The sequence below is a fragment of the Pyxicephalus adspersus genome, chromosome 1 (genome assembly GCF_032062135.1).
Source record: "Pyxicephalus adspersus chromosome 1, UCB_Pads_2.0, whole genome shotgun sequence".
Taxonomy (NCBI): Eukaryota; Metazoa; Chordata; class Amphibia; order Anura; family Pyxicephalidae; genus Pyxicephalus; species Pyxicephalus adspersus.
Genome location: NC_092858.1, coordinates 101,519,960 through 101,546,842, shown reverse-complemented (window position 1 = coordinate 101,546,842; position 26,883 = coordinate 101,519,960). Strand labels below are relative to the sequence as shown.

General features: G+C 39.3%; 1 protein-coding gene across 3 annotated transcripts in view; it reads right to left on the bottom strand.

The window, feature by feature from the left end:
* AHDC1 (AT-hook DNA binding motif containing 1) overlaps nt 1-26,883 on the bottom strand; it is a 64,981-nt gene that overhangs the window by 4,413 nt on the left and 33,685 nt on the right. For 2 of the 3 annotated variants that reach the window (XR_011922092.1, XR_011922093.1), the window contains exons 2-4: nt 22,860-22,992; nt 18,376-18,422; nt 12,055-16,853 (exon numbers count right to left, since the gene is read on the bottom strand). Coding sequence is in view for 1 of the 3 variants with exons in the window: in XM_072421277.1 (XP_072277378.1) it covers nt 12,106-16,853; nt 18,376-18,422; nt 22,860-22,992 (4,928 nt within the window). In the remaining 2 variants the exon portion in view is untranslated. The remainder of the gene's footprint in view (nt 1-12,054; nt 16,854-18,375; nt 18,423-22,859; nt 22,993-26,883) is intronic. The other variant, XM_072421277.1, reaches the window with a different exon arrangement.

Below are 26,883 nucleotides of genomic sequence, written 5' to 3'. Positions count from 1 at the left end.
CCCCCCCCCCCAGTTTTGGGGAAGAAAAAGTGCGTCTTATACGCCGAAAAATACGGTATTTGTTTAGCTTTAATTAAACCAGTTAGGTATCCCAAACATTTTAAGGTTCTACCTAAGAAAAAGTACAGGGAAGCAACACTTGAAAATGGTAACTACCTGGCTCTGATCTTCATATATCTAAAATCACTGGGTCAACTTAGCACCTCATATGCGTATTCGTTTCAAGTTAGTTACTTGAAATGCAGCGCAGCATGATGAAGCACATATATTTCTAAGAACACACATTTTTTGTCATTTAAAATAAAATCACTTAAAAGAAAAAAAATAAGATAACAGGTCTCAAAGTGTAAAATGGCTAGTCCAATGAAAATTGGTATCGAAACTTAGGATCAGATATCCTCTATCCTTGGTGAGATCTTTGCACTTAAACACTGACACTGGTGTCTGCCTGCCTGGGCCATAAAGTTGGCATATGCTAAATAATTTTTTTTTCTAAAACTACAAGTATTTGATGTACCATCCACTTGTCTGGTAACTCATCTGAATTATAATTGATTTTACCAGCAAGTCTAATCTAAAAACTGATCCTAGCACAAAAAATGGTTTTGATCTCAATAACAATGGTTAACCAAATAACAAAAAAATTCAAATCAACATTCTTCCCAAGTTTAACCTGTAAATTATTTTTTATTTATTCAATGTATTTGTGATTCTGTACATTCTTTACACTAGAAATACAGCAGGGAGGAAAGAATTCATACATTTGAGGATAAGGAAAGGGAGGTAGGATGATCAACCGTTGGATCCCTGTGAAACAAGCCAGTGATTTGTCCATGAACTGATAATAGTTTTCAGTTATGCGAGACGATAAAAGTAATTTGCATTTTTACTCACGTCATTTCATCTCTAAAGTAGCCCAGAATCCCCCAGTGTGTCAATAGCAAGAATCTGTTTTGCTGACCTGCTCTGGCCTCCTCTTTTAGCACCTCATTACTGGTCATCACTAACATACATAGCCTTTCTACACAATAGTGAGCCATGGCAGAGCAAGTCAGATTCACAAAGAGTAGTCATTGTTAGCTTTTCAAGGATCCAGGGTGCCCTTGTTAAGAAAAGACTATGCATACTTGGGGGTTTGGCATGAAACAGAAGCTGCTACCATAGACATGATTTACAAAAATACACCACCAGGAAAAGAATACTCATTATAGAAAAGGAACAGGTTCAAATAAATGCAATGAGATTTCAATATTACAGTCACATGACTGAAAAGAGAGTGCCAAAAACTGAATATGAAGGCAGAAGCACTGTATTTTGTGTAATACTGTGTGATATTTATTCAGAAATATGAACTTCCAATAGATATTTCAGCTCCTTATGAGGATACAATATTTACATAAAAAATGTTGGAAGGCAGATTAGATCTAATACAACTTGACCTGCCAAACAATTAGCCTTTTTTTGGTAGAGGTAAAGGTATACATAGACATACCATGTCAGCTGTTATCTATGGGAGGCCCCTTACACCACCAGGTAAGCTGCTCTGAAGGAGAGCAAAACCTGATCATTCTTGCTCCATAATGAGATAAGTGGAGACAGCAACATCACTGCTTATTCTGCAGTCTGGGAGGTTACATTTAATGAGGAACTAAACCCTTACCCAAAAATTGTGATCAGGCAGGTTCTTTATTGCAAGGATATCTGACTATTTGCCTGACTGCATTTTTTCAAATTGCACCCACCTGTCTATTCTGTGCATGAGCAAAGGATATCATTCAATCTAGGCAGCCCCAAAGGAGACCAGGTACCAGTGACAGGGACAAGTAATTTCCCTTCTGCAATACAAAACGTACCTGCATTATCCTACTTTCCACTTTCTATCAAACTTTTATTTACGGCAGGTTAGAGTAGCAAACTTTACTTGGACTAAGTACACATAGGGCGGCTTTCACTTTTGATAAAATCACTGATCCAATTATGTTATCAGATCTGAAATGAATCTAGAGTAAATTCAACAACAGTAAAGCTAGGTGCACATGTGCAATTGATAATCAGCTCAGGGCCGTTATCAGACGAGAATCTTACGTGTGTAGACGAGAACCTTACGTGTGTACAGCGTTCGTCGACCATCGTCCGAACGACCGTCCTGGCGGATCCACGGACGATGAATGACCGGGATGAAAGTGAAGGGGAGAGAGCGCAGCGGGGTGCTGCTCTGTTGTTCTACTCCTTCTCTCTCCATAGAGCAGAACCGTGCTGTATGTACAGCACTCGTTCATGCATCGTGCAGTCGTTAGAAAAAATCATGAAAGTTCCTTTCCAACGACAATTATTGCACGTGTGTACATAGCCTATGTCTTGGGTCCCTAATTGAACATATTAGTAAATATCAATCAATCAGGTATCTGCTGTGTCTTTGAACGAATTAGATTGTGAGCTTCCATCTGTCTTTAGTTCAACCCACTCTGATCAGAAGGCCAGAATATCCTGCCATGTGGGTGTCATGTTGTTATTGGTTATAATATGACAGCACTGTTTAGATATCTCTGCTTTGTTTAAAGACATCACACAGCAATTCTTCTAAGCGCAATAAGAAGTAGGATCAAGTAGTAACCCAGGAGCTGATCAGAGCAGCATCAAATCTTCATGTTAGATTGTGGTTGTCATTAGTTACTGGTTTCTGCTCTAACGCCTGCTGACACCCACTGTGGTCCTTATGTAGGCTGTACAATCATATTGTAATGTTTTAGGCCAGTTTTAGGAAACATAAAAAAATAGGTCTTTGGTAGTTAGTGTTTACTAGAAAAATATTTTGTATGGTTGGAAAGTTTTGTACTTTTTAATCAAAAATTTTTTTTTTGTCTGCTTTTTTTTCAGCTTATTATAATCAATTAATAAAAAGATAATTTATAAAGTGCATGCAGATTCCTATACATATTATCTTGCTTTTTTTTTTAAACTAAATTCTTGATTTAAAAAAAAATGTCTTTATTGAGAATCTTTTAATGAAAGCTGGTGGACACACATACACACACACGTCTTGGAGGTCATGCCCAAAAATAGTCCGTGTGAGCAGCGTGCTTTTTTGTGTTAACATGAAATAATAAAGCTGATGTCATTTGTGGACATGGGCAAAAAATATTACAATTTTTTGTATATGGCCATCACCGTTAAAGAAAGCCTGGGACATGTCATATCAAGTATGACATCAACACTGTCCAGCAGAGCCTAGAAACATTCTCTGGGGACATTCACTCATGCTATAAATAACAATCTGAGAAAAAGGTACAATCATTGATCCACTATCACTTTAGTACCCACCCAAATGTTGTCTTACTCTCTACTGTAGCCCTGGGTCAGACAGTCTAATAATGCAGTGCTTCACAGAAAAATTGGTTATACGTCACATCTTTAATACATCCATCTCCAAAGCTCTAAGTGCATAAGTGCACTCATGTGACTGCAATTTTAAATCTAAAAAGTTCAAGAAATAGGTAAAGAAAAAAAAAGCTTTGTACAGAATTATATAGGTAACCAACCCACTAAGTTCAAGTTCACTAATTTCTTATTTGTCATGCCTTGCAATTGGCAAATGTAGCAATTTTTGACCGAGAAGGGTGGGTGACTTCAAAGTTCTAAACCGGGATGAACAGTTACTACAATGAAATTTAGGAAAATTTCTCTTTAACAGTTGTTCAAGGACACAGACTACTAATATGCTCAAAAAAAGAGATGCTGAACAGTTTTTGGAAGCTGTATATTGCACATTGATAGTAAAGAAAAATGCAGCAAAAATCCATGATGCAGGAATAATTGCATTGACATAAATCGCCCTTTAAATGGTTAACAGCAAGAGGGCAATATATGATATTCATTTGTAAACGTATTATATTTATATCTGTATTTAAACAACTATTAAATTACTGTTAATAGTTGATTGTTCATTGGCATCCTGGTTCATTGGCATAATAATAGTTGATTGTTCATTGGCATCCTGGTACTAAGGTCCCCATTGCCATATTGAAAGGGGTGTAGGTACAATGTTATATACAGTGTTACACATGTCAGTGTGGTCTAAAGCTGCGTACACACTTCCAATTTTTATCGTTGGAAATGAACGACGAACGATCGATTGGGCAAAAATCGTTCGTAAAAAAAGTAACCAACGACGCCGACGAACGAGGATAGTCGTTGGAAATGAACGACCGGACCGGCGGATCGGATTGGACGACGATCGTTGACCATCTATTGTGTGTACGGTCGTTCATTGATCGTCCATGGTCTGAGCATGCGCGGTGAACGAACGTTCGCTCACTTCCTGTGGTGCACGTCACTTCCTGTATCGTTCAAACGATCGCATCTATCGTGTGTACAATATCTGCGAACGATCGTGTCGTTATCTGTATGTACAGGATCGGTGCTATACGATCGTTCGCAGATATCGTGCAGGATCGTTCGTCGTTCATTTACCAACGATAATAATTGGAAGTGTGTACGTAGCTTAAGTGTAGCAAGGAAAGTCTCTTATTCTGACTTCCCCAATGGCTTTGTCATCTCACATGACCAGAGTCAAAAAAGCCGGAAGGTGAAAGTTTCATCAGAGACACTTCCCTCACTGTTTCTTTGAGACACAGATAGAGGTTTATGTGCAACAAAGATTGCAATGCTGTCAGTCTGTCACTGAAATGAAGGCTGCTACACTGAGGGTCTAACGGGGTCCAGTGCTCACAATTTAAAACAAAGGAACAGGGCTGTGGTCGCATTTCTTTTGTATATCAAGAGAATCAAGAGAGATTTCAGTTGGTGGGTTGGTTTTAGGAGGTGGAAATCAAGATAACTGGTGACTTTGGATAAGCTGATATGGCCATATATTGCACTTCTACCATGGTTTGACAATCTTATCCTTATACATATGAACCAAAGGATTTCAGAGTCAGGGACTAGGAGCTTTTTGACAATTGTTTCCCCAATTTAACCAGAAGGGCTACAAACCCAGAAAATAAAGAAGCAGGGCTGCCCAGTCACCAGCAAGAGCTTGCTTGACAATTTAACATTTTAATGCCTTATTGAACCGGTTGATAAACTTTTATTATTTTTAAGTATTAATATGGGATTTATTACACCTAGATCCTCATAGTATATCTGGATAATCATACAACATGTTTTTACATTGTTTAATAGCCAATAATAAAATCAGCCCAAAATAAACATGTGTATTCTTCAACTGTAGTGAATATATTTGATTTCTTTCTAAAAGTGTTATCAGCTAGACCATCTTTTTGTCAAATGAATGAATACATAGTGTACATTTATCGTAGGTGATAGTAATCTCGAGTCACCCGCATTCTATGTAAAGCTACAAACTTGGAACTTACGTGGTAATTTTGTCACCCATTGCTACATTTCAAATTCTAGTAAATACATAAATCTGATAATTGCATAGTTAATATATTACTTTATTTAGGGCAAAAGTAAACAAATTTACTTTTTAGTTGGCTAGCAAGTGCAATAAGCGCCATGTATGGCCTTGCCTAATTTTCTCAGGTAAGCTCAACATATATATGCTCTGCTAAATGTTGCATGCAGCAAAAGAAAAAACAAACATTTTTCTTTCTGCAAAATACAACCAGTTAAAAAAATCTAAAATATAAATAAAGCACATATGGGATTTAAGGATAGTAATATATCCACTGTAAGTACAAATTTCTACTGCAGGGCCTTTCCTGCTCTTCAAATATAAATATCAGAAAAAAATAAAATACCTCAAGATCTTGGTCTATGTATAACCCCAAAGCAGCCTATTGCTTATTTACAAGTCTTTATTCTTGAAATAGCCAGTGTTAATAATTTCCATGGAAACCGTTGCATATATACAAAAATCACAGTACTGGGGACCTCACAGTCAACAAGTTGGAAAACTGTGAAAGTAGACATTGTTATGTGCAAGTTGGCCCAAATATTGAACATTTATACAACTAGAATGGTTTTTGTATCATGATATAAGAATGTGTAAAAAAAAAATCATGAACAATAGGGAGAAAATTTAAAGATTTTGAACAGTTTGAACTGAACTTGCATATTAAAAACTCAGCCTTTCCTGCTATTTTCTGTGAACTACAGGATACATCCTCTCTACGTAATGAAAAGAGGTGAGGACTCGGTGTTTTAGTTCAAATCAGGAGAGCACCCGAGGGTGACAACATTGTTTCACTATAACTGCCCGACTACTGCCCGAAAAGAAAAAAAGCCTGAAAAATTTAAAACTAATGCGGTCACCGCACCTAAGGACTTGTATTCTGTAATTTATTCAAGGTTTGGCTACTCTTGGTAATCTTTCCTGGAAGAAAATAGGCTGCCAGTACAAAGGCTAGTTTTCAGGTTATATTGCTGACCATCTGACACTGATACTTTAGGTTATCAACCATAAACAAGTATAGTTATAAGAAATTTTGATTTAACCTAACCTGATCCCCCTACATCCTAATCTTAATATCAAGTAAAACCTTTCCTTAAAGAAATACAGATACTGCCATAAGATACGAATTTCTGCAAATGCTAGTGACCTGGTTGTTTCTGTCTTTCATACGTTAAATTACAGACCTTACATTGCTGGTTATTTCAAGAATATATATTGGTATTGGGTACCCATAACAGAATACAGCAATATGGGGTAATTTAAAAAGTTAAAAAAAATTCTGAAGACTCTATAAAAACTAATATAAACTATATAAATGTATGGGAATTACTGACGTTTCATGATTGTGGGAATGCCCTTTGATGATTGGACTGAATAAGGTATTTGGTAAGCTATAAAATTGTATTACATAAACATACAAAACCCATAATCCTTGAATATTGGGTTTATTTATACTGGAATTCTATGTTTTTAATGTCTGTTATGTTTTTTTAATACTTTAGAAAACTGCAATAAAAATACAATGTTAAAAAAGAAATGCTGAAGAACAAGTGGTAACATGGTTAAATATTTCTATAAAAAACAAAAACAAAAAACATGTTGTTTACAAACTAAAGTAATTTGGCACTGTTGGTACGCTCTGTGGCAGTCACAGCATACCTAGATTGGTGCAGTACACCCTTCTGCCGATTAAACAGGACCCTAGGGTGATGGCTATGGATAGGGATCTTTCATTTGATAACAGCTGTGCCCATGAGTCCCCCCATCAGAAAAATGCTCAACAAGGGTGTGCTCATGGTTACCACAGAGAAAACCAGTCCTTCCCATTGGAGAGAAAAACATTGTTCTAAGCTTAAGAAAGACTACCACAACACTACTAAACAATGTTAGGTGGACAACTAAGGTAAATATACCAATTCACTATACAATCTAAATCTCTAAAGAACCTGGTGTATACAGCATGATTAAAAGCTAAATACTAGAAGCAGATCAACGTGTCTCAAATAGAAGTTTATATGTTATATACCACTATGGGCAGGTAATGGTGACCTGACCTGAATTCCACCGACATACTGCATGCAGCAAGACCTGAAGCAGACACTTTGGGTCTGGTTTATTAAAGCTCTCCAAGGCTGGAAAGCATACACTTTTTTCGGTGAAGCTGGGTGATCCAGCAAACCTGGAATGGATCTGGTTCAGGACTGAAAACATTTGCTAAAAAATAGTAAATGTCCTAAGAAATCCTCTCCAGTCTTGGAAAGCTTTAAGGAATCTCAAGCTCTTTGAGCAAGGCATTAAAAAATGCCTCCAAACCACTGTTATAGTCTGTCCAATAATGTTTGTTAGATGGTACTGTCGGTTAATTAGGCTCCTGTAGTTACTAAACATACCGATTTAGGCACTTCTGCCATCTCCTTAACAGTATACACAAATTTGCTAAATATATGCCAATAAAAAAAATGTTTTTTTTTTTTTTTTTTTAAAATGTGTTAATAGGTCAGGTCACATTCTTTGAATAATTTATCCACAGAATTCCACTGACCGATGAATCTCAATTTTTAAGTAAAAGTCACTGTTTTTTTCTTTCATGAATAAAAATAAACATAAATAAAAATACCTAACAGCAAAGGTAATTTTTTTTTATCAACAAAAAGCTATTTATTCTGTCATGAAACAGAAGTAATATATACTTGCTTCTTTAGAGTTTAAAAGTGAATGTGTAGGGAACACACACAGATGAAAAACATATTTTGTATTGTGTTACTAGCCAACTATTCTGTTCAGCCAGTGTTTTAATTCATATATCACTGCAACACAGTGTCTAACCAAAAACACAAACCACACTGCCTTAACAACAAATAATAAATTCTAGAAATTGTGTATAAATAATTACATAAAGCAATACAATACACAAGTAATAATATAATAAAAATTTACATGTCTTTTTATAACACCTATGAATAGCACTGACAAACGCACAAAAATAAACAAATAATATACCGGTACTAATGCTTGAAAAGTAGTGACTGACGTTGAGCAACTGCTGTAAACTTTTTTACAGCTTTTTTTTTTCTTTCTGTAAACAGATTTACACCCCAGAGGAGTTGCAGGCAGATCGCCCAGGGGGCGTTAGGAACTACCGGACCCAGAGGTGGTGGAGCTCTGGTGCCGCCCCCTTGCAGTTTCTCCCCTATTTACCGCGGCCAGCGTTGATACTTCCGCCGCCGCGGTAAATAGGGAAAGCTCCCTGAAGGTAAATCCCTCTCCTCCGCAATGCATACGGAGGAGAGAGGGATTTCACTTCAGGAGGCGTTTCCTAGTGGTGGGTGGGGTCATTAGGGTGGGTGCGGCCTAGTGTGCTCCCACCCACCCCTTAAATGGCCATAAAACTTTGAAGAACCCTGTACTATACCATCCATAAAAACACTGCAATCAAGGTGCATTGGTGGATTATTATATTACAATAGGTCACAGGTGTTATATTTTTGTTTTACATTGATTTACACATACACTTTATTATCACTTGTGAATCATGAGTATTTCATTGCATTTATGTGATCATTATTTACACACAATTTGTTAAGAAATTAAAATATTAGCTGTGAAGAGTTTTGTGTTCTTGATTTTTAATATACCCTTTTAAATATTTTTAATTACTACTTGGGTCATATGTCTATATTTTAGCACAGTGAGGTTTTTTTTTACAAGATAGCCAATGTATTAATTATTTACTTTTCTCGACTACAGTAAAGGCTGTACAGTTAATGTGCAGGCATTTGGAGTTTTTTTTAAACTTTTGAGAAATTTCCTGGTGTTTAAAAACACCTACTTATGCCTGTAGTAAATGCTCATAAACACCTGCAAGAGCATTATTGACCAGTTCAATGCAAGTCCATAAATGCAGGTAAATCATCCACTGACTGTCAAGCTGCAATATTTTTAGGCACATAAATTTATAAATCAGATATAGGAGCCACAGGTTTTTGATGGGTACACTCTGCAACAGGAATTTGCAGATACAGGTCCTTAAAGGTCTTTGTTATACTCTGTTTTTTGATTATACCAATTACAGTGAGAAGCCACTACTGTGGCTCCTAAAACATTGCTTTAACCTTGAAACAACTGTATTCAAGATAAATGTAGATCGCTGAAAACCACTTTATGCTGCAGGAAGCATTTTCTTTTCAGCTGTTAAAAAAAAAAAAAAAAACACTCATGTGGACTGGCTCATTGAACTAAATGGCAATTTGGACTATGGGCATTTAAACCCTGGGGAATGGTGACAACAATATGGAGGATATCAGTAATCACATTCCTAAGTCTGTTGCCAAACCCATGATAGTTGTAATTATTTGGACTTGAAGAAGGATAATGAATAACAGCGGGGTTTTTGGGCAATTGTATTGTTTTAAAGTGGTACAAAATCAACATTAATAGGTTTTTATACAGTAAATTGATAAAATTAGAGAGGTCCATGTCCCACTAACCTTGTGGGGTTCAGGACAACTTACTTAACATACATTTCCCATAATAAAGTTCAAAGAAATGGGTCCAAATTTAAAAGCATAAAGTCATAGGGGAGGATTCCTGGTCCCAATGATCCTGACACCTTTCGCCTTAGTGACTTCCTCAGGGGAAAGCGAGACAGTAAGATGGGCAATCTTGTGAAAAAATCTCTGGTAAAAATATTTAGCAAGTAAGAGGATCTTTGTAAGGAAAAAAATTCCAAAACGTGAAGGAGATGTAAGTTGTAATAGCATATTGTGAGTCACCCAGTAATATGTTGTGGATTCCTAACTGGCTTCTTATTCAGGTTATGGATATTGGGGGGGGGGGGGGGGGAACATTTAAGAAGGAGGGTCGCTAGTGTCAGGTACCCTCATCTTCTGCCTAGTGCCCTTCAGCCAGAAACTGCAGCCCCCCATAATTAGTTTGCCCAACAAGCACACATTGCCTAACAGCATTTTTGTAAGCCTCACAGTATCTTGACCCTTCAAGAATTTATTAACATTCAAAACAGGACTTTCCTTGGTGATATGGCCAAGTACTGTCACTTAAAGTCGATCGCATACTCCTCTATACCTGAAAGTACCAGGTATTCCTTTGCTTGGTGCAACTGACCAGAGGAAAAGCAAAGGAAAGATAACTGATGTAGGGGAGGTAGATTAATTTAGGAAAGGCTGTTCTAATGGTCCTGAATTTCTAAGTGAAGCAAACTGATTTGGTTTACCTACCATTTAAATTGCTTTTCAACAGTGCATGCAGCACAGTGTTATACATGAATTATATTAAGGTTTTTTCCTTCTTTAGTTATGGACAGTCTGTGATCTTGCTAGGGAGATTCATTCCCTTATATTAGTCCTGGTGACCATTGTCATTAAAACAGGGAAATCAGAGTTGTCATCAGAAAGAAGTTCTTCTAAGAGACACCTTTTCCAAGAAAACTTTCTGGGATGAAAGAATTGTTTCACTTTGGAAAGGTTTCCTTCTATGTCCCGTCATCTCTTTAAAAGCAGCAGCAAAGGAAAATCTCCATAAAAGTGCAGAAAGCAAAAAATACCCTGTCACACTGACTGGACATACACACTTTAAGAGACACTTGTCATCATACCTTTGTCTCTAAAAATATAAGCTACCTGGATGTCATCAATTATTTTGGATTTAATACTTCCTAAATCAACAATCCAAAAGAAGTAAAAGAAAATGAAATCTGACTTTTATTTTAACTATACTTTTTCCTGGTTTGAGACTGCAAAGTAATTAATGTAGATGCAGCCCAGCAACTTGTACTATCAGTAGGGGGCCAGTAATCACAGTCTGAAAAGTTCTCTCGACTTAAAAATTAACTATGCATTTAAAAGCATTAAGTGGAAGCAAACGGCTGCATTGGTTTAGGGAACCCAAGAAATAGTTTGACCTCGAACTACTTCTAACCGAATGATACCTTCATTTCTTACTATACTAAAAATACGACAGTCAGCTTCAAGCGTGTAGCATGCCTTGATTAATAGGCACTTTGCCATTTGGTCATACAGAAGTGGATTTCTACATAATCAAATAAATGATCATTTTTTCCTGATATCATTTACCTACCTGCATTTCTTCTGTGCACCACTCGATATCAATCAATTCTGCCCTGACAACCACCACCTTACTTATTGTTTTCATTGGTTACATAGTAATGAACGAAAGACAATAGGCTGCAAGCTATTTTTATTCACCTTTTCCTGTACCATTCTCCAGCTATTGATCGCCTGAACCTCTCTACCAGCTATATCTAAAGAACAGACATACACACATTTCCAATTCATGTGATCAAAACATGCCACAGATTTTTGGTTGGTTTGAAGTTTTTATCAAATCTAACTTAATAAAAAGGATATAGCTATAGCTATATATAGCTATTTTTGACAGTGTATCCAAAATTTAGTCTATTCAGTGGAAAGCAGTAATAATTAATGACAAAATTCACCTTTAAACATAAATTTAAAATAGAAATAAAAGAATAGATTTTAACATTGTATATATCTAACTGAAAATGCACACAACTCAATTAAACAAAATAAAAAAAAAAACAAGCATTAAAATTACATTTTACAAAATTGGAGTGTACCAAAACATAATAGCCCATTTCTCACCTCACCCCTTTGATTCTGCTGCTCCTGATGACTCTGGACATGCCACTCCCCCTAGAGGGAGGTGACTGTGAAGTTGTCCTCTGGTATGTTCTCGGGTCCCAAGAAACCACCCTTCAGGTTTGGGGGTGAAAGGACTGGGGGACCCTGGGGGGGAAAGGCTGGGTAACGATAGGTATCCTGGAGCTGCACCATGGAGTCTCTCTGCACAGGGGAATGGGTAATATCACTGATCAAGGGGCAGGGATATGAGGCTCTGTGATGCCCCCTTACCATGTCCAGCGTCTCTTTGTCTCTTTTAGGGCTTGGGATATGAGGGCTCAGGCAGGATACACCCTCTGCTCTCCTGCCCATGAAGTCCGAAAGTAATCCACCCTTACCATCATAAGGAGGACTGCGAGGTGGATACCAGTAGCCAGCATTCTTGCAGCTGGGGGGGTCATAGCGGTGGTGCGTTGTGGGTTGTGGAGGAAGTTGCTCCCTACAAGAGGGTAAGTGAGGAGGCAAACTGTGTTTCAGGGGATCACAGGATGAGTGAGGAGGGGGTACAAGTTTTCTTCCCTCCCCTGGCCGTAGCTCAAGTGTAGGGGAGCAGTTAGGGGAAAAGGGAGAGTCTTGTAGTGGGTGATCATACCCCATTCCAGGTGGAGGTGGTGGAGGATGTGGGGCACCAGTGTTGGTGTTGCCAACAGTAGGGAGGTGGGAGAAGTGTTTACTAGGTTCAAGCTCTGTAGAGGGAGGGCCCAGCCCAGGAGAGTCACTCTGGAAGCCAAACGTGCCATCAGAAGGGGTAGATGGATTCATGGAATAGGGTCCAGAGAAATCACAAGGAGGCTCCCTCTCACCCACCCCATACGCCCGCGAGTGGGAGGGCAGAGGTGACATGCTGCTATCTCCACTATAGCAGTCCAGTCCTAAATCTGAGGTGTCCTGAAAGAGGGAGCTCACTGAGGAGGATGGTGGTGGAGCAGGAGGCTTTGGGGAAAATTTAGCTTTGCCTGAACCCCTCTCTTTCTTGTTGGCAGTACAGCTTCCACCACGACCACCCCTTGGACCCCTGGGCCCGCCTCCTCTTTTGGTAGGAAATCCAGATGGGGGAGCAGCAGCAGATGATGAGGATGATGATGGGGAGGATGAAGAAAAACCAAGGTGGTGGTGGGGTGATGGCTCAAATATATCGGTTTTCTTTCTGCGGCCTCTGCCAGGTTTGGATGTTTGGTGAAAGAGGACAGTTTGGTTCCAACTGTAACCTGGAGCAGATGATGTGTCATTCCAGTCCATCATCAATTTTTCAAGACTGGAAAGACTAGACTGTCCCTCACTAGATGAGGCTTCACTGTTGGCCCTGCGATAGCCTGCATTAGGTTGAGTGTACTGCGTACTGTCTGAGGATGACTCTGACATGTTGTCAGTGTTTTGTTTGGCCTTCTGTGGTGTATAGTTGCTTATGTCCAAAATGACATTGGATTCAGTCATATGACAGTCAAACCCAGGACCATAAAGTTGCCCAAAATTATCAGGACCCCAGTCAGACTGTCCATAGCCTTGTCGAAATCCCCACTGCCCTGTTCCTGATGCTGGAAAGGTTCGGCTGTTTTCACCAGGAAACATAGGTCCAGACACTTTAGGCAACATGTATCCAGCAGGTGAAGATGTGCCTGAACGGCTTTCACTCCTAAGTGGTGGAAATGGTGGCAATTCAGATGTGTTGAAAAAAGGATTTTTAGCTACATTAGACCCTGAACTTGTTGCCGGCATCTGTTGCTGCTGGCTGAAGCTAGTGCTACTATGGGCGCTGCCTGGTGATGACGGGAGGCTATTACCACCACCACTGAAGGAAAAGCTGCAGTCCTTATTACCTAAACAGTCAGGTGGAGCTGGATACTGCTTGCTTGGTGCAAAAATTCCATGGCCAGGTACACTTTGACCGGCAGATCCTTGAAACGACCCAAACTGGCTAAAGTTTCCAGAATGTTGGGAATTCGGAGAACGTGATAACAGCTTCTGAAAGGCATCAGACCCACGGCATTCTTGTTGGGAAAGTGACCCATAACTTGTATTTCCCCGGTTCGGAGGGAATGGCTGCCTGGAGGCTGCTGAACTTTGGTATGGTGATTCTGGGTTGCTAGATTTCCCTCCACGAGCATTAGCATATGACTGGAGTGCCCTTGGGTTGGGTGAAGCTGATGACCCAGAGAAGGCAGATGCAGATTTTCTTGCTTCTTGTCGTTGTGCCACAGAAGAGAAATCCACTAGATCAGAAGAGTCATCAGAGTCCAACAGAGATCGGAAGTAGCCTGTAAAAAGTCCATGACGGTCTGGCCCTCCACTTTCACTCTGGGTAACAGATCCTGTTCCACCATAAAAACCTGGGCGAGATGGTGAGCCATCGTGCATGACAGAAAAACCTGTGCGGTCTGGTCCTTGGTAGCTGCAGGGTCTATTACCCGACTGATTGCTGGAAAGCTGTGATGCCCATGGTCCACTTTTACCCTCACCACCCCAATCTGACACACCTTGGTAGCTAGGATCTTCTCCCATGTCACCAAGTAGAGCACCATTTTTTCGCGATCTTCTTTTACGCTTGGGTTTGGCATTAGGGTCTGGTTCAGCCTTTGGCTGTCTCCTTTTTCTTGGTTTTAGTGGATCAATGGGTCTTGGTTTTGCTTTCTTCTTCCCAATGCCTTCAAAAAACTCACTGAAAGAACAACGTGATAGTTCTGCATTGTGGCTATTGCAAGCTCCCCTTCGGCCTGGCCCTCCCCCACGACCTCCTCTTCTTCGATAGCCCTGAACTCTATGAAGGTATTGGGAGATGTTATGAGTTTCAGGTGCTTGGTGTACTGACTCTGGCAATGTTGGTGTCCAACAACGAGGTGGCGAAGTTCTCACTGCCCCCTGACTCTGTCGGTTAAGAAAAGCAAGCTTTGCCAGTACATCACTGTAATCAGATTTGCTGTCATTAGTGTCTGCCACATAAGAAGGCTGGGGTGATGGTAGTTTTTGCTTCCGTCGCCTCCTTTTCTTTACAAACTCTCCTTCTGTAACTGGTTGCGGGGACATGGGAGTAGGCTGTGGTGGTAATGTGGGTTCAACAGGTGGTGGTTGAGGAAGGACTTGTGGTGTATCTCTAGCTAAAACCAAGTTCTTGGGTGGCCGACCTCGTCGTCTCTTAAGAATGATTGGAAGTTCACCAGGTGGAAACACCATTACTACGTTGCGTCCATTGTTTTTCATCTTTAGAAGGGATGTGGGACCTGGGCCTGAACCACCAATCAGCTCTCCGCCCTCCACACTTAGAGTGCTACTGAATGAAGATACTTTATAACTGGTTTTATTTCTCCTTCCCATTGGCATTGGAATTCTGGCAATTCGAACTACCATTTTGCGTATGCCCCTACGTTTTGGCTTTGGTGGGGGGCCTTGCTGTACATCAACATCTGCTGTGGGTGGTTTGTGATGAACAGCAGGAACTGGAAATAGTGCATTTTGTTCATTTATCCGGTAAGCCCTGGGCTCCTCTGGCGTTCGATGATAAGGAGGCATTACAAATGCACGGGATAGACTGCTCTCAGATGCCCTTGGCCTTCCAGGTCTTCTCCTTCTTCCCCTACCTGGTCTATCACCTCTGCGGCCTCTGAGACCAAACCTGTGTCCTCCACGGCTAGAAAATGGAGTTCTTCTAAGGGTTTCTGATGTCTGGGAAAATAGAGGTAGCATCCATGGCATTTCATCAATCCGTTGCTCTACAGATCTTTCCCTTTCTTTATAAGTGTCTTGTATTTGGCTACACTTATCTACCTCAATATCATCGTCATCATCTGAAGATTTATCTTTATTACTGCCTCCTGTCCTTTCCTGTTTTTTAATATCGATAATTAGTTCCTGACTTTCATTTATTTTACCCGGCTCGGTTTCTATTTTCAATTCTTCCTGGTTGTCCATTTTGACTGTTGATTCCCTTTCCTGTTCATCGGATGACTCTTCTTCAAGCTTACTTTCCTCCTGCTCCTCTCCAGACTCATGACCTTGTTTATGCTCTTTATTGTCCTGTGCTGATGACTCCTCATCCTGTCTATTTTTTTGTTCCTCCCCAAAATCTTTTTCTGGTTTAAATTCTTCTTGTTCAACAGATTCCAATTCATGTTTACCTTCTTCATGTTCTTCCCCAGAGTCCTCAGTTTCATGCTTACTCTGCTCATCACTCGAAGACTCTAATTTTTCATTCTGATTTCCAGTATTTATTTTGCTTGAACTTTCTCCCACTTTTCTACTACTCATACCTTCCTCTTCCCTTTCGTGTACACTGTCTATAGGCTGGGGTTCCATCCAAGCAAGAGCTGCAAGCTCTCTAAGAACATTTGAGCTGGCAGACTCAGAAGAGTCTGGGTTGGGAGACACAGGGTTTGTTTCTTTATCCACAGTTTCTGAAGGTTTTTCTTCAGGGCTTCTTAGTCCACAAGCAAGGCTTTGAGAAGAAAAAAAACTGTACTGTAATCCTGGCTCTGCATCTTCAGGCTCTGATGATGGGCTGGTAACATGGCTGTAATTAAGGCGGACACCACTGGATTGCAGGTCATTGGATAGTTGGCTGAGGTCCTTCATGATATCCATCAAACGTACAACTGGCTGAAGGTTGACACGACCATTGCCACATTTGCTTTTTAATAGAGCGATTATTCCATCAACACCTAATTTGGGTGCTCCTGCTGATGAACGACAGAAAGTTTTACTTGAACGGCCCCAGGAGTGCTGGGAACGGGTATCTTCTCCTTGGAGTTCTTGACTGGCAATGGTAGGGCCTAAAAAGACAAAAAACTTGTTTAGGACTTATACATATATACATTTAAACAAAGCAATTTGATGCTATGTAGTGGTTTAAAAATTCCTAACATCAGTTAAGCCTCATACACATGCTAGATCAGTGGTCGCCAACCTTTTCAGGTCGACGGGCAACTCAATTTTCCGGCTCGAGACTGCGCATGCCCCAGGTGTCACTCAAAGGGGAAGAAACTTTCCCTTTAGTGACGTTATGATGTCAGAACTGCTCACTCTCCCATCGCAAATCTGAGCCTACGATGGAGAGTGGCCGGTTTGTGTCCAGCCTGTGATTCGTACAGGGGACACACCAGTTGGAGCTGTTGACCACCAAAATTTTCTTGCGAACCACCGGTTGGCGACCAACGCGCTAGATAAAGGCAAAGCTAAAGGCAGAAAAGGTGGTCGATTTGACCTGACAGGTGGCAAACATTTAATGTCAGTCTCCCTACAACAGAGCACAATCTAATTTCCTACTAAACTCAAACCAGGGTCTTTGTGGGTGATAGTTAAGTAACTTCAGAGTGCTATTTATCATTTCATGGAAGTACCTTAAGTTAATACATACAAACACAAAAATACTATACAAACGCCATGCTACAAGACAATATATTTAATTCAATAAATATTAGAGCAATAATGCAAAAATGTCACAGTGAAGATGTATTTACTGTAAAGCTGTAATATTGCACATTATCTGCTCCAAAAAATGCTGTCCCCTTTTTTACACCTGAATAAAAAAAAAAAAACCAAACAAACAAAAAAACATCTCACAAGAAGAGGGGAATACATGAGGCTGATGGCTGTCATATGTGTTCATTTCTTGTTTCCTAAGGCTGTAAAAACCTTATATTGAGAATCAGTAATCATAAACAGTAGTTCCAGTGGGCAGTGTGCCAGGGGTGTAGGAATTCTGCTCAAACTCACAATGCAGAGGTGAGGTGGATTATATGCCCCAACAAGCTGGACCAATCAAGTGGTCTAAAATGACAGGTATTTACTATAGTAGACTGAACTTTAGCCTGGTCATCAAAGTGATTTGTGAATTATTACTAATTAATTGGTATCCGCAACAGAAATGTTCTTGTTATCCTGGGCATGAAAATAATCAGAACTACAGACATGAGAAAGTGGTTTTAACTAGTAATTGCTGTCATAAGTTACCAGACAGTGTTTACAGTCCCTGTAAAAATTACATTCTATACATTGCTGCATGTGCATGAGGACACCGCCAGAGAAATTAATGTAATTTCAGCCTCCCTGCACTCTGCCCTATGGAACAGTATTTGCACTTGTGCACAGGATGCCACACTAGAACAGGCAGATTTTGGGAAGACCAAAAAAAATAAAAAAATAAAAATAAAGGATCATTATTATTTTAAAAGCAAAAAAGTTACCCTTAATGATGAATCACAGGTAAACCAAGAAAATATCAATTTGCATGGCAATTGTAGTAAGACAAAATACAGGTGAACTATATTTCACATATGTGTAATATGTACTTACTTTCTTGCCTTTCCTGCTTTGCACTTCGCCCACTGTACTTGTGGTCTCTGAGGAGAGAACAATAAAATTATTCAACTACTGACGATATAACCAGAAAATAATGTAACAGGAAAAGATAGAATATCTTAGAAAGTCAAAAGTTATGGTTAAAATCCAATCAGTAGCTACATTTCTTATATTTTACCAGATGACAACAGGTGCCCAATAGTAATAGTAACCCAATATAGATTTTCACTCATGCTGTCAACTGGTGGCACTGACCTCCACTTTCTATTTACTCAGTACTTGCAGAAAAGGTTCTCCACAAAGAAGTAACAAAATGATTACCACTGGACCTTTACATGACATTGGTTAGGAAGATGGTGGGACAGATATAGGCTAGATTTGCATAGGCGGTTACAATGAACATGGCCTGAATTAACAATTAAGAAAGACAACAGTTCTGTAGATCAGGGTGCAGTATCTTTACACAGATCCATGTAGAATGTGCTGGCCCCCCAAAATTAGGATGACACAGGATACATTAGAGCAAGTCAAGAATGAGCACTTTCAGAAACCATCACTGTTTACCTGTACAATTCAAGAGTAGGATATACACAAAGTTGACAGCTATATGCTATATGAACTTTGTATTAAAATATAACAATGCCATTCCCAATTGTAAGAGAAGATAGAACCTAGAGTTCAGCTTAAAAACATACAGGACTACAAAAAGTGCTACAGAGCTGCAAATTAGTTTTGAAGTTATTTAGGCGTTGTAAAACAAGATATTGCATCACAAATAAGTATTAAACTTAGTGCTGAAATGTTAGCTGCTTGACAGATTCGATGAGTTTAATACACAATTATAAATAATGTGGAATTATTTTTCTGACTTCACTCTACTTGCTGTATTTGGTTTTTGAGTCAGACTCAAAGTTTCAAAGCCAAGGACAGCTAATCAACTGCTGCTATTACAGTATTTCTCTCTGTACAGTCATTTATCCAACAAATGATTCAAACAGGTAAAGGAAATTAAATTGAACATTGTAATTAAGAGCATGCAAGTCCATTACTATGAAAATAAAAATATATTTGTGTGTACCAAATAGAACTATTAATTGCTGGAAGATTTTAGGTACAGTTTTTTCAAACTATTAAATACCTAAACAGGGAAAAATAGTTTTTACTTCCCTTACATTTCCAGGGCATCATGATATTGCGTGTCATCTTGTTTGTTATACATATTTATCGCATTATCATTTTTACATCAAGAGAACTGTTCATCTGTAAACTAGAAAGGTGAAAAATTTTTATGTACAGTAGAAATTATGTGAGTAACTTTTATCTAGCTTACTGATATCAATTTCACTTGGAAAGCTCAATTCACAATGCTAAACACACCAGGGTAATGATACTTATTTCCATAAATGTGAGTTACTTTCCAATGTCCAATGAGATTTGAAAATGGAAGTCACATGGCTGGAAAAACAGTGAGAGGACCAGGTCAGAAACGCATTTTCAAGGACAATTTCTTTTTAAAAAGATCCACTGCTGACAAAATAATATTTTCTTATTCCAATATAAATAAAAAGGAGAACATAAAAAGCTTTAGTTATGTCTGTAGTATGTGCAAATGACCGTGCCATGGTTCCCAGATCATTCCTAATCAAGGTCTACCTATAGTCTAAATGTACATTGCTAGAACCATTGATGATCACTCCAAGATAAACTGCTAAATGGCATAAGAAGGTTTTGAGAAAATCAACAGACTTGTACTGTTCGGCTACGCTGTACTTATGGGGCTAGCTAGGACCAAATATATGTCTGGAACATATATGAGAAAGAGAAATTATCACATTTTCTTCACAAATGCACCTAAAAAGTGCAATGCAGGTCTTCCACTTAAAATATCTCCTCATGCAGGGTTTATGATTTACTGTCCCAACTGTCCTGACCTTGTGTATATGTGCTAACTGAAGTTCAGCACTTTAGATTTTTGTGGATCAATGCCCAAAATAATATTTTGTATCTACTGTTATTTCTGTAATAATTGAGCAAGTTCATTGAGTACACTTGTTAACACACAGTTTAGCGTTAGGAACTTAAAGTGAACTAAACCGAAAACTGTCAAAAAAAATACACTCACCTTTAATCCTGCAGGGCAGCCCAATCAATCCGGGGGTGTCTTGCATCAGGTCCCACGTCGTCCCGACATCCATTCCAGGCGCCGCCATCTTCTCCCCTTCTTCCTGGTTCTTCATCCTACGTCACCAGATCCAGGCGTGAAATTGAGTGACGTAAACTAAAAAAAAAAAAAAAAAAAAAAAAAAAAAAAATTGCCGCTCTCACTGCACATGCGTGAGATCAGCAAAATTTTCTGTTAGTGTGAAAAGGCTTCAGGATGTTCAGGCATGCGCAGAAGGAGCACCCAAGATTCCGGATGTAGGTATTCTGGGAGGCTTTGCACTCCCATATTCCCATTCATTCTCAATCACCTAGGCAGTCAAAAATTAGGGGGCGGTGCTCACAAAAAAAAAAAAGAACCAAGAGAATTTTTACTTTACTTTAAAAAAAAAAGTTTAAAGGCTTAAAATTCTTATCTTTTTATTATTAATAATATTTTTGCTGTATGAACCTAGCTATGAAGATTTCCCTTCTTTTCTTTCACAACAGAAAATGGTGGAAAATCGCTGAAAAGTGAGCATCTTGGACATTTGTGAGGCCCCCCACCCCAAAGATGTTTAGTTTGGAAGATTTGCTCTTACTACTCTGATGTCTGGAGTTTCCGCTAACTTTCTGTTTTAGTACCAATGGTCTCCAGCACAAATGAAAAAGGTGAAAAAAATAGGACAGATGCCTTTACTTATACATACAAACATACATACCTGTTACTTTGACCTGCATCTGAAGAGTTTAAATGCATCAATTTGGTCTTAGTTAATGGCACCCCAAATGCACCATGTTGAAACCTGCGCATGCAAAGTGAACTACATTTGTGTGCAACTTACTGTACATTTGTGAGCAATATGCTGCAATTAGCAATAATTGAATGGTCTACCAAACAATGTACCGCAGCACCAATGGAAACATGTGGGCTTAGTGAATTGAACTGCATTCTTACAGTGTGAACAAGCCTTTATGCATCCATTCTGCCCAGAAATACATTCTCCCCTTTTCTCCCATGTTACTATCCTATATTCTGGCATTTTCTTTTCTTCCGCCCACAATGTATAGAGCCCACCTCATCACTATTCACCAGGGATTTACACAGCGGGACCATTCCTGCACCTGACAACCACATCAGCCAATGCAAAATGTTCCCACTGCGTTCATTAAAATCTAGGGAGCCCTGATGTTAATGAACACAGTGGGTATTTTTTTCTATTGGCTGATGGTTATTAGAGGCAGGAACTCTTCCTGCTGTGTAACTCCCTATTGAATAGTGAGGAGCAGGGCACTCCTACACAGAAGCTATCCTGGCAGACATCACACAGGCTCCTTTTGTTTTTGCAGCACTGAAAAAGAGGGGTAGAAGCCAAGTGATATTTTACAATGTAAAAGGCAAATTTAATTTCTATGTAGCATTTTTCACCCTCTAAGTTAGGTGCTTACTAGCAATAGTAAGGAAGCCACTTAAAAATAGTTCTGCTTACACAATTAAGGATGTCAGCCTACTGAAAAATATCCAATAGTCTGCCATTGCATGGCCAGGAACTAGCATGCAGCCAGTGACGTTGGTGTAGTGACTTTAAGTACTAGCAAAAAAATTGTATATCAACAGGGATATTAGTGACCTAAGATGATGCAAGGTAAATAACAGTAGTGATTTTTCTTTACAGAATTTTCTTTTTCAATAAATTTATAAAAAAGTAAAGAAAATGAGGATTAGTAATTACTGGCATATTTAGGAAAGGCCATCTATTGCAGGTAAAATGTTAGAACTGCACAGTGAAACACCACTATGTCAGCCCCTGGAGGTACTTTAGCTGCTTTGATATGAATTTAATACTGGACATCAGGCATCCTTATCATATTAAAACTACCTTCGGTAAAATTTAGGTCCAAGACCAAGATCTGTCTGACATGAGAGGGCCACAACATTGAAGGCTAGAAAATAAAAAGCAAAAAAAATTGCAGGTGTTTCTTCAGAAAGCTAAAGAATACAGAGTTATACACAGAAGCAAAAATGTTTAGATGAGAATGGAAAAAAGTATTTTGTACAGAGCACCTATATATATAAATGGCTAAAAAAATGTCAACTTTCATTTCAGTTTGGGCATCAGTATGCTGCATGATGGGGTTGGTTAAAAGGAGGATATAAGTATACGCCATGTGAGGAAGAATGGAGCAGGGGCAATGCTTTTATGTGAATCTGTTAATTTGCCTGTATGACAAAATGCAAAATTACTTTAAAAAGCCATATTAGCTCTTCGATATCAACGACTGGCTTGTGGATTCCACATTAATTTACCCATGCATTTTCACATTGATAAAAGACTCACCTTGAACGTGGGTGTCTGCATCCCTGGGTCACTCTGCGGCCTCTCTCTATCTCCTTTGGATGAGGTGTACGCTTCTCAGCAGGAGTATCTCCATTTTCCAAGCTAGGCGGAGCAACATCAGTAGAACTGACATCTGTCAATATAAGGAAAATATAAAATTATACCAGAATGTAAAATAGTCTTGTTACATAACATGTGTATTTCCATAAACAATCTTTAAATGAGATGGTCACATTGCATACATTTAAGCAGAACTTATCTTTAAAAGTATTTTTTTTTTTGTCCTGACCTCGTTAGCACCCTTATGACCCTAATCTTTCTTTGTACCTCTCCTTATTTAATTTCTCTTTTTTTAGCCCCAACCCCCTATTTCCGCTACTACTGTGTCCCCTGCTGTCTCTCTGTTCCTTGCCTCTGTCTTTCCCGTTATCTATATCTCAGTATCCAGCAGAGTATTGTATATATAATGTGTCTCTTTCCTGCACAAACTGACACCCGTCCTCACCCAGGAGCTGTGATGCTTTCTCTCTCCTCTCGAACCTAATCCCATGATCTCCTCAAGCCTTTCCTTAAAGGCTTTTATGCCTTCCTTCTGCATATGCATTTTTCTAACTCACTTCAACATATACATGCTCTACATACATTTCTGTTTCTCCTCCATTTATCAAAACCATTTTTTTTTTTCATACCTCCTCCAACACAGTAAATTTATTCCATAGAATGTTCTGCTCATTACCACTTTTCCTGGCTACTGGCACTGCTCAACAAAATTCCCAAGTGCAGTTTGTATGTCTGTGCTAAGGGGTTGTTTGTGTGTGCATCAGTGCACTAAGGTCAAGGGAGTAAGTCAGTATTGGCCTCCATGCACCTGCCCATGCATACACATGGATTAAAGCACACAATGATTTCACAGTTTAGGTTTGTGTATGAAGTGTATATATATGTATGTATATATATATATATATATATATTTATTTATATAGTGAGCACATGAATTACAGCACAGTGACTCTATATAAAGAAATAAAAAATTTCACGTCAACCTTGGTCTCCAAACTATGAGTGCACAGAAATCACAATCTTCAACCATTGTCTTTTGCCCTGGTTAGCAAAGAACACTGGACTCTCTGGATCATTTTAAGCACCTATTTACGTTCTACTAAAAACCAATGAGCATGGAGTGATTTAGGTATAGATACCTAAAATTGGAACGCTGAAAGATTATTGTGAACATATTATCAATAGGAAAAACAAGGCTCCATGGTTCTAGGAAGCTGGGGAAAGGAAAATGAACCATTTTGATGTAAATGTAAAAAGTTGGGCAAACTCAGTAAGCAACAGCTCCACTAAACAAAATACGATATTTTCCAGCGAAGCAACTGGCAAGAAAGATAATAAAAGCAAGCTTGAATTGTGTCAAAGAAATAATTTTTTTAAAGGAAGCAACAATACAACCTCAAGAACAGTGAGCACACAGAAAGTGAGAGGAAACATACTAATCGGTGCCACTGCAGCACAGGTATGTATTATATGGCCAATCATTTTTTCATGGTGGGTGTAGAAATTGATTCTGAAGCATATACCTATATAGTCAGACATCAGGAAGTTTGCTCGTGTCACAGCTGAGTGTATGTGTGGGGGAGGGTAGAGGGCAGACAGATGGTGCAGTGATGAGAGGAGGGAGCAGGCATTGGATTCCAGGCACAGGACTAATTATAGCTGCCCTCCTCCCAGAATGCTTTGAGGCAGAAAGCACTCAGCCAGGGAACCACATCCTGGCAAAGCATTCCCTTTCCAGCCAGAAAGCCCTGCAGACCTTGGCATTCTGACCATCCTCTTTCCTGCCTGAAAGCAGCATGTGACAGTGTAACCCTTTAGGTGCTAGTGCTGTGCATGGAGGACCTCCTATTTAAAAAGGCCGTTCACTGCATTCAATGCCATCTAATTCAGCTCCCACACACACTAAACTGCACAAAAAGGAAACAGATTTATTGAACGCTACATGTGTTAATACAAGTAAGACAAACAAAAAAAAAAAAAATAAAGAATTTCTAGTTTTGTACCTAAACCTCTTCTTTCTGTTGTTGCATTAAATTATATACATTTATGTTGTGTATCAAATCAGTACTGAATATGGCACCAGCCTTTGTTGTGTGTACATACTAGTGCAATGTTGTGCAAGCTGTAGGATTGGACTAGGTAAAAGTGCAGGCCTACATCTGAGTACACATACAGTCTGGTGGCACGAGAGTAAAGCATAGAACATGAGGCCTGCTTAGCGTGTTCACTCTGTATGCAAATGCTTACTGGTTCCCCGAAAATAAGCCCTAGCATGATTTTTCCATGTTTCTGAGGATGCTCGAAATATAAGCCCTACCCCGAAAATAGGCAATATATATATATATATTGGGGCCAATGGTTCCAAAGGAAATGGAGTCACAAGAAATTCAAGATGGAATTGAGGGTTATGATGATCCAGATGATGACATATGACTGTATTTGAATAAATGTTGATTTTTGTTCCCAAATCACACAAGAAATTCATGATGGATTTCAGGGTTCGGAGAGTTATGATGATATTCCAGAATGTGATGACATGACTGTATTTGAATAAATCTTGATTTTTTGCTTAAGAATTTGCTTATGTCGATGGTTGTTTATGCAAAACCATCCCCTGAAAATAAGCCCTAGTGCAATTTTTAAAGCAAAAATTAATGTAAGACATTGTCTAATTTTGGAGGGAAACAGGGTATATTACTCTTTAAAGTAATTGTTTGCAGGTCGCTCTTCCCAAGCTTCCTTTAATGGTAAGTTTATAAGGCAGAACAATACACCTTTTGTTTTATTGCTTCCTATATTTTATCCCATGTACACACAGTTGTTAGGATTACCCTAAATAAGGAAGCCTTGTGGAACATACTGGAATTATATAATTCAGTGGGGAGATGTAGAGAGAAGCCAGTCATCAATGTGATCAGTTGTAATGGTCAGCTACCTCCTCAGCTTTCTTTGAAGGCTTGGCGGAGGTATGTTCCTATACATGCACAGATAAGTTTGCATAGTAGTGCATATTTCTTCAATATGCACCTAACATTTTATTGTATAAAAATACCATTGGAATGGCGAGACAGATGAAGGGGAGCAGATTGATCTTCTTTCCTGAGGGCGATTTGTGCACTACAGTCTGTAGAGAAGTCACTGGGAGACAGCCGGATAGATGGAGAGTGACCATGCACCTGAATGTTTATTAGAATCACTATGAAAGATCACATCTCTCCATGTAAAAAAAAAAAAATGCATAGGGAAATCTATTCTTCCCACCAGATGTCTCTCTTTGCTTCTTTTCCCACTACAAAGGCCTGCACACTAACTCCTTCCTTCCCTCCCTTTCTCCTGTCTGTCCTGTCTCCTCTGTCTCTCTCATCCTTTATTTATCTGCTTCCTCCTGTGTGCACAGATTAGCTGCTCCCCGCTGGATCCGGGATCTGTCAGACAGGCAGATAAAATACACAGCTACAAACAGAGAGGGGGTGTGCAGATACTCAGCATCATTATACAGCTCAGCGTGTGCATTTTCTGTACAGATACTCAGTGCCACTCTCTGTTCTAACAGGATGCCGCTGTACCGGGCGTTACATGAGGTAGGGCAGAGGGAGCAGGAGCATGTTGCCTGGATACCGAATGTGGAAGTGGGTCATGCAGCAGTGGGGACACGGTGACATCCAAACGGGGAGTGCTCGCCATTAACCTGTAGACTGCCATGGCTTCCTTCTAGTGGGGGAAAACAAACTTTAGGATATTTAGGTAAAACTCTTTTTAGAAAATGAGTCACAGGTGATTAGCATAGTGTCACAGAGCATCGCTAAAATGCAAGAAGGGTAAGGAAAGTTTAAGACAACTTTTACCAGAATGTTTGTGGAAAAAATGTATTTACCAAAAGCTTTAGATACCAAAGCTGCATCCTCCTTTATTCCTAATACACAGCTGACCACTCCCTATTAAAGATGACCTCCAACTCACAAAT